We start from the raw sequence: 8,318 nt of genomic DNA, 5'->3' as shown, positions 1-8,318 counted from the left end.
GAAGTTAGAATAGAATGAGTGGGATGATGGTATTCGTCAGAGTTTATTACGTTTACGGTAGCATGGGATGTGACCTTTTTCTTTTATTGTTGTTTCGATCGTTCTCATATGGATGATTTTTAAGAGTTTATAATATTTGAGTTTGCTGTAACTATCGTTGAATATTTTCCTTTTATTAATAAAAAATTAAGTGTTCTTTCTTCATAAACAAAATTTAACCGTTAAAAAGGAAAAGGGGACATTATTGAAGGACCAATCTAAATTCGGTAGTTCTTCGTAAAGATATAGCGTGCCACTCTTTTTTTTTTTTTTTTACTTAGTGGTTAGAAATTCCATCTTTAAGTGGATATGTGGGGTATTCATAGTTCAAATTATGGCGCTGAATATAAAATACAATGTCCATACCAACTAAACTAAACTATGAGAGTGGTGACATAGTGTGCCACTCTAATCTGGACAAAAATAAAATAAAAAAAAAAAAATTCTAAAATAAAATAAAAGAAAAAAATAATATTAAATGCAATTTTTTTGATAATAAATGCAATTTTAATCTCTAAAATTGACGGATCATCATTCTCCTAATAAGCGATTTACCACTGACACCGACCGAAGAAGCTAATTGTAATTTGCAGCAGAAAGAATGGAAGATGAATCGGCGAGCAATTCGCATGATTCAATTTGCCCAATCTGCCTTGGACCATTCATTCAACTTTCCTATCTCGATCACTGTTTACATCAGTTTTGCTTCAATTGCATTTTGCGTTGGACCAAAGTCGTTTCTGCTAAGAATCATACTCCACCTTCTTCCGTAAAATGCCCCCTTTGTAAGGTTTGCTTATTATTACTCTTCCAGCTTATAATCATAATCTTATTTATTTATTTATTTATTTATCATGCTATTGAATTTGAACTTTATTATGTCTATTATTATGCAGACAGATAATTTTTCTATCATACATGGAGTTGATGGAGATTGCTTTCAACGCTATTATATAAATCATCACAATGTTGAAGATTGGTTCGTCACTTTGCCTTACTTAATTTACTTAATACCGGATAACTTATAAGTTAGCTTTATAGCATATGGATAGTTTATGCCTTATAGGCTATAGCGAATAGCTTATAAGCTGGTTGATTGAATTTATAATGTTTGGTAAAGTTAGCGGTTGAACTAGCTTATAAATATGAAATGACATAAATATATGTATAATCAATATTTAATTTTTTCAAGTAAGATGATAGGGGTAAAAAGTTGCTAAGCTTATCAGCTATAAGCTAATCTAAATAAGTTATAAGCTCATGAAAAAATGTTAGTTACCAAACAAGTCTACGAGCTTTTAAGCTATAAGTTCAAAAATGTATCTTGCCAAACAGATCCTTAGCAGAACTCTCATTTTACAATTTTTTATTTTATTTGTGTGTGCAGTTTTATCTTATCCAAAGCACACAGATATAGATTACAAAGCTACTATACTCAACAAGGTTTATGTCTTCTACCACCTTTCATTTAACTAATTTCTTGCACAATAATGGTATTTGTGTGTCATTTTATATGTCTGGAATATTTTATAACTGTATGGTTTATTTTTAACTTTGTATGAGTAGGTTTCTTAGAAGACATATTCAATATACCACAATATTGGAAATCTCGCAAGTATAATCAGCCAAACAACTGGCTTCAGACTTGGTTAACAAGGGAAATTCAAGCTCTTACCCAGGTTAGTTGATTTATCAGCCTTCACTAGGGTTCAAAACTGATAGGAACCCAAAAATGAATGGATAAAATAGCACATAAAACAGTTAACAATGAAAAGTTTTATTTATGAAAAGGGGGAAATTACATTAGAATATACTCCTACTGCCCAGAGCTAAGCTCCTCTTAGAGAAGAGATATTCTCTCCCTAAGCCAAACCAAATGGTTTCTAACAGAAAATATCTGAATGAATTCTCTCTTTCCCTTTCACACACCTTATATACTCCCTCTCACGTGTATTTTCTCTCACAATCTCTAACTAACCTGCCACTTCATCCATTTCCTCTCCAATTGGGCTTTTATGATCACGGGTCCTATCAAAACCCTAATCATTTAACTTAAACCCTTAGCTCAAACCAATTGAACTACCCAACCCTCAAATTAACGGCTTGTTATTGCATTCCCTCTTAGGTCAATGTAAATTGTTCCCATCCTAACAACTTACTTATCTACTACAGTATGTGGATTCAGATTATGTTGCATTTTCTTTAATTCTAGCACTGTATGCATGCGCCTAATTATCAATGAAATTTTGGATTCTCCTCTCCCTTTTTGGTTAGTTTTCGTTTGGTAAAGGAGACAGAGCGAGAGAGTGGGGCTGGTTTAGTGATTGCATAATTCAGAGTCAGTTTGGATTGACTTATTTGAGTTTATCTACTAGGATAAGTACTTGTCAGACTGATTTGGAGATCTTATGGAAACAATTTATGACATGTCCATAGACTGTTTTCAATTTATTTCCACAAGCTTTCCAAGATAATTTGTGAAAACAACTTGTAGCTTATATCCAAACAGTTTGACTTTATTTTACCTTTTGTTATAGAAATAGATTATACATAACCACTTTTATGATAAACATTTATACTAAAGCATTTCATTAAGTTGTTTATCCAAACATGGTCTAATTCTTTACTCATAAGTCGTACCTCATTTTGCTTAATCTTTAGGAGGAGGATGTTGAAATCATTGTGCACCATATCTTTGGTGTGGTAAAACCATTATGGACAAGGTAAGTTTCTTCATGCATTTCAAGTTGTTGTAACAATATGAGTTTGAAAAAGAGTGATGGTCTTGATACTGTTAATTCTCTAACTTACAGTAGAGAGCAGAAGTTGCACATAAATGCACCTGAAAAGAAACAGGAGGAATTCAAGATATCAGTCTCTGAAGCAGTAAGGCCTTTTTTGGGAGCAAGAACAGACAGATTTGTGTATGAGATTCAACTATTTCTTGCTTCAGGATTGAATATTGAAGCTTATGATGCAGTGTATATTCAAAGATTAGGTTGGAGCTCACCTGGGGAAAACACTGAAGTATCTCAAAATGAATTGGTTGATCGCACTACTGTCATTCCATACTTGTACATATTTGATGATGACTCTGATGGAAATGAATAGATTCATTCCCTTTTTCCTATTTTTTTTCATTTGTTTGTTGTGATTCTTGAATAATGGCATTGCAAATGAATATATACAATTAATGTGTATTTTGTTATTATATAGTAACACAATTTTCATTGTCTAGATCATATGGAGTTCTAACAAGACTTCTGGGGGATTCATTTTTCACTATTGAATAACAAAAGCCTGATTCTTAAAGCTTTTACTTGCAAGCTAACAACATTTGTTCAAAACCAATTTTGATTTTAGAGTTATTTCAACTCTACAAAATTGACTTATAAGATGAGAATTGTCCAAGCTTTACAAACTATAGTTAAGCCATATCTCTATGTGATGTGAAACCGTTGGAACGATAAATGAATGAATAAATTATATTTAAATAGAAAATAAAATAAATGCATTGGTTAAAAAAAATATAGAGAAAACTAAGGGATGACAAAAATTAAAATAGTGAAAATGAGTAAAAAAAAAAGAATGAATTAAAGAATGATATGAAAAGAATAAAAATACAATATGTTTGTAGGGTACAAAGTGAAGGACAAAAAACTTGGAAGGTGGTTGAGTCACTGATTTTTGGATTGGCCAATCAAAATTCACTGACAAGAGAAGCTGCTTAATCAATCATTGTAAGTTTGTAACCCTCAAAACAAGTGAAGTGGCACTACTGTTATCATCTGTGGGTGGTTGAAAACGTGAAACAGGAACTTTGCAGCAGACATGGAAACAGCCTCAGATTATGGAGCATTCATGGAGAAATTCATTTTACCACCAACTTCTTCTTCTCCTGATCTTCCTTTGAGTTCACTCACCTTTGCAGTCAAAGACATGTAAGTAATCCATGTCAGTTTCTTAAGATTCACAGTATCAAAATTTTCTTGACTTCAATATTTGAATCCATGTATATCTTGAACTTGATGTATGTTTTTGTGTGTTTTTGTCAAATAGATTTGATGTGAAAGGGTATGTAGCTGGATTTGGCAATCCTGATTGGTTAAGGACTCATGAGATTGCTACTTCTACTGCTCCAACAGTTTTGGCTATCCTTAGTGCAGGTGCTACTTGTGTTGGTAAAACTGTCATGGATGAAATGGCTTACAGGTTCGTCTTTTTTTGTTGGTCGATTTTTTCAGTTATTCTAAAGAATGATCGATTCTTTAAATTTGTAAGTTATGATTCACTTCAACTTTAATCACAAGGGTGGATACATCTGTACTTGTTCATTTTACTTATAAGCTTATCTATCAGAGTTTGTTTATTATGGAAAATACAATCCTATGAGTATTTGTATTTTTTGTCGTCTATGTTAACCGTGTTACTTCTGTTAATCACACTTCTTTGGCAGTATAAACGGGGAGAATATACACTATGGCACGCCTAGAAATCCTTGTGCAGAAGATCGAGTTCCTGGAGGATCTTCTAGCGGCTCTGCTGTTGCAGTTGGTGCAAAGCTTGTGGATTTCTCTTTAGGTGGGATATTCTTCCATTCCATGAGTTATTTTAAGCACCATTTAATAATTTGAAGTGTTGTTATGTTTTTCCTTTAAAGATGGGATACTCATCCACTAAATTTTATGCTAAAATTATAGGAACGGATACAGGAGGAAGTGTAAGAGTGCCTGCATCATATTGTGGGATTTTCGGTTTTCGTCCTTCTCATGGTGCTATCTCAAAATCGGGAGTTGTTCCTATGGCGCAAAGTTTTGATACTGTTGGTAATAATCCACAATTTAAATCTCTTTTTTGGGTGAATGCATCTTTCAAGAGGATTTTGGAGAATGACAGATACACAAATACGTTAACATTGACAGCTATGTAATAGTACTTCTCATAAATTTTATTTTAGAAACATGAAGTGCTGTTCCTAAATCCTAATGACATTAGTATTAGATAATCTCTTGAAGAATTTACATGTGTGTTTTCTGTTTCTCTTAAACTTCACAATGCCTGAGAGGCTATATAACATATTAAGTGCTTGTTTGGATTGGCTTATTTGAGCTTATCTACTGACATAAGTTGTGACACTGTTTGGGAGAACTTATGAAAACAACTTATGATAATTTTCATGTTTTTTTCAGCTTATTTTTATAAGTTCTCCAATATAGCTTACGAAAACAACTTTTAGCATATATAAAAACAATTTATCTTTATTTTATCTTTTTCTATAAAAATAGCTTATGCAAGCTTATACATAAGCGCTTATCATGATAAGCGCTTATGCTATAAGCTGCAAAATAAGATGTTTATCCAAACAGGCCTTAATGTATGTATTTTTTCTTCATGTTTTATAATGTGTTTACATTATACATATGTCCGAGTCAATATACCTCGACATTGTGAAAACAGTATGCACGGGAATACTTTGATTCTCTAGATATCTAGTTTAGAAAATCAAAATGAACAGCTTTCTCTGCATTTGATTCTCTGCATGCACATCTAGTGATCTAGAAAATATAGTTTCACAAGCTGTTGAGCCCTTATTCTCCATATTGATTTTCTTATTCTTATATTCATGTCTAGGATGGTTTGCTAGGGATCCAAAGATTTTAAGCAGAGTTGGACATGTACTTTTACCATCGCCACAACAAGCCGCACCTGTTAGACCTACTCAGATTATCATTGCGGAGGATTGTTTTCAGCTTTCAAGTATTCCTTACGATGTAGTTCCACAGATTGTCATCAAAGCAATACAGAAGTTGTATGGAGGTGAATGTTTGATCATATAGATCTATTAATATCAATTCAGTTGAAACAATTTCATTTTGCTGAAATTTTTTGTTGTATCCACTGCTGCAGTTGATGTATTAAGGCATGAAATTCTTGGTGAATATGTTAAGGCCAAAGTTCAAAGTTTGAAGAGTTTCATGATTCAAGAGAATACAGACCAAGTATACAACATTCCATCACTGGCTGCACTTTCAAGCGCCATGCGATTGCTTCAGAGGTGTAGCTCACAAGTTCATCCCAACTTTTAGCAAATGACTTTTAATCTTTTAGTGATTGTGGATATTTGCTTTAGTTAAAATTTGAATCCTTTCTTATTTTACTATTTGTGACAGGTATGAATTTAAGAATAACCATGGTGAATGGATCAATGCAGTCAAACCTGATATAGGTCCCGGAATTTCAGAACGCGTATCAGATGCCCTTACCACAAAAGGGGAGGGTATTGATATCTGTCATTCTATAATAAAGGAGTTGCATGAGGCACTTACTTCTCTTCTTGGGGTATTCTTTTTCTCTCACACACACCCTAGTCATGCATAAAAGCTGATTTTTGGAATCTCCGTGACATACAGATAAACAGCAGATTTCATCAGATATAACATATCATATTATTTGTTAATCCATTTTCTATATTATGCATGGATTCTGATTAACTTGTTGGTCATCTGCTTTTAGATATCTGATGTACACCTATGGCGAATTCCAAGCAACCAATCATACTTCATAAAACATGCATGCCCTTTTGTTTTTAACTCATGCTTACAGATTAATGTGAAAATTTCAGGATTTCGGTGTTCTCATGATCCCGACAGTTCCAGGGCCTCCACCTAAACTACAAACAAATTCATCCGAATTAGAAATTTTTCGTGCAAGAGCTTTCAGCCTGCTGTCTGTTGTTGGAGTATCTGGATTTTGCCAGGTTTCTCCTGAATGCATTTGTGAAAAACTTAAGACTCCTATTTCTTCATTATTTGTATATGATTTTCTTTCTCAATACTTTGCAGGTAAACATTCCACTAGGGTTGTATAATGACCTCCCGATATCAGTTTCTCTGGTGGCCAGGAATGGTGCAGATGAGTTCTTGCTTCACCTTGTTGAGAGTATTTATGATAACATTGAAAAATAGGAATCAGCATAGCTCACAACATAATTAAGTTATTTTTTTGTAACTGCAAGGAAAGTCGGTGTAAGCAATTTTTTTATATCAATTCAAATTGAAATAAAAAAGTTTATGAAAAGTTTTAAAACTTTTGAGCAATAGACTTATAAACATATTTTAGTCACTCATTTTCAGTGCATGTTCTAGCAATCAATTTTGTGACTTCTGAGTGTTAAGATTTGCGACCTTCTCCCGAGAGTACAAGTTGCTTTACGTAAAGGGAAAACAAAAAATAGCCTTAATACACTATTGGTGGATTCAATTCCCATGCACAATGTTCTGTTCCAACTTCAAGTACACTACACCACGCACAGTGAAGTCCTGATGGCAAACTATATAACATTTGAATTTCCCTTACATCCATTCCACGTTTCCGAAACGGATCCTATCAAATATTTTACATTTTCTATTGCACGTTGTGAGCCTAAGTGCGGAAAGACAGTGCAAGCTTTGTTATGCCGAAACCTATTGAAGATATGACATTAGCTATTCGAGTATAATCATCGGAAAGAAAGCCGATTGCTACTTTATTGCCTTGGGGCATAGCATTCTAGATAACCTAATAAAAAGTATTTCTCTACTCTCTTTAGTCTGGTTTGCTTTAGAATAACCAATCAATGAAAGAACATGAATCCATTCTGTTTCAATAGAGGTACAAGATACGCGTGAATGCAGGGGCGGACCTCTTTAAGGCTTGGTGTGGCTAGCCACACCAGCCCAGCCCAACTTATTTTTTTAAAAAATAAATATATATTTTATAAATAATTTCAAGTCATTTTGTATAAATATTTGTACAAATATTAATATAAATATTACTTTAGAGTATATTATTGATGACTATAAGTATTAATACAAATATTAGTTTAAGTCTTACATTATACATAAAATATTATTTCAAGTTATATATAGTTTAATTTTATGATAACCAACTTTGACTTTGCTTTGAAAAAAAAGTGGGTAGCTAATTGAGTTTGTATTATTGGATTAAATTATCAATTGAACTAGCATATAAATATGAAATAACATTAAAAAAATATGATTAGTTAATATTTAATTTGTTGTGAAGTAAGATAATATGGATAAAATTGGAATAAAAATTAATAAGTTATAAGCTAATTAAACTGGCTTATCAAAATAAACTATAAGCTAGTATAATTTTGGATTCTATATATTTTGGTTCAAGGTAGGATCTTGTGAAACATTAAATAATAGTGATTTAATAGAAATTTTGTGATTTTTTGGATATAGTTTGGTGGTTTGCTTTTTTTGAATAGAAATTTT

General features: G+C 32.6%; 2 protein-coding genes across 3 annotated transcripts; both read left to right on the top strand.

Moving 5' to 3' along the window:
- Nucleotides 1-586: 586 nt before the first annotated feature.
- LOC123922689 lies at nt 587-3,236 on the top strand. Of its 2 annotated transcripts, none has more exons than XM_045975396.1 (6): nt 587-829; nt 936-1,018; nt 1,427-1,482; nt 1,606-1,718; nt 2,701-2,762; nt 2,856-3,236. In XM_045975396.1, the coding sequence occupies exons 1-6, from the start codon at nt 641-643 to the stop codon at nt 3,148-3,150; spliced, it is 798 nt and encodes a 265-aa protein (XP_045831352.1). In that variant the 5' UTR covers nt 587-640; the 3' UTR covers nt 3,151-3,236. The 2 variants fall into 2 exon arrangements, with proteins under 2 accessions (XP_045831352.1, XP_045831346.1); XM_045975390.1 differs by having other exon boundaries at nt 2,853-3,236.
- A 443-nt stretch (nt 3,237-3,679) lies between these two features.
- On the top strand, nt 3,680-7,125 carry LOC123924249 (amidase 1). The gene is made up of 9 exons (XM_045977081.1): nt 3,680-3,980; nt 4,099-4,251; nt 4,496-4,620; nt 4,740-4,865; nt 5,671-5,856; nt 5,947-6,094; nt 6,210-6,378; nt 6,662-6,796; nt 6,882-7,125. Exons 1-9 carry the CDS (start codon nt 3,871-3,873, stop codon nt 7,002-7,004), a joined length of 1,275 nt encoding a protein of 424 aa, XP_045833037.1. The 5' UTR covers nt 3,680-3,870; the 3' UTR covers nt 7,005-7,125.
- Nucleotides 7,126-8,318: the final 1,193 nt, after the last annotated feature.

This window comes from Trifolium pratense, linkage group LG1 (genome assembly GCF_020283565.1).
Source record: "Trifolium pratense cultivar HEN17-A07 linkage group LG1, ARS_RC_1.1, whole genome shotgun sequence".
Classification (NCBI taxonomy): domain Eukaryota; kingdom Viridiplantae; phylum Streptophyta; class Magnoliopsida; order Fabales; family Fabaceae; genus Trifolium; species Trifolium pratense.
This window is presented reverse-complemented; position numbering and strand designations above follow the sequence as displayed.

What these genes read in the sequence shown, in the direction of transcription:
- LOC123922689 (XM_045975390.1), top strand. Translation starts at nt 641, where the DNA reads ATGGAAGATGAATCGGCGAGCAATTCGCATGATTCAATTTGCCCAATC. An exon ending in AAATTCAAGCTCTTACCCAG is followed by an intron (nt 1,719 to 2,700) that starts GTTAGTTGATTT and finishes CTTAATCTTTAG; the next exon opens with GAGGAGGATGTTGAAATCAT. An exon ending in GTAAAACCATTATGGACAAG is followed by an intron (nt 2,763 to 2,852) that starts GTAAGTTTCTTC and finishes TCTAACTTACAG; the next exon opens with TAGAGAGCAGAAGTTGCACA.
- LOC123924249 (XM_045977081.1), top strand. Translation starts at nt 3,871, where the DNA reads ATGGAAACAGCCTCAGATTATGGAGCATTCATGGAGAAATTCATTTTA. An exon ending in ACCTTTGCAGTCAAAGACAT is followed by an intron (nt 3,981 to 4,098) that starts GTAAGTAATCCA and finishes TTTGTCAAATAG; the next exon opens with ATTTGATGTGAAAGGGTATG. An exon ending in GCAAAGTTTTGATACTGTTG is followed by an intron (nt 4,866 to 5,670) that starts GTAATAATCCAC and finishes ATTCATGTCTAG; the next exon opens with GATGGTTTGCTAGGGATCCA.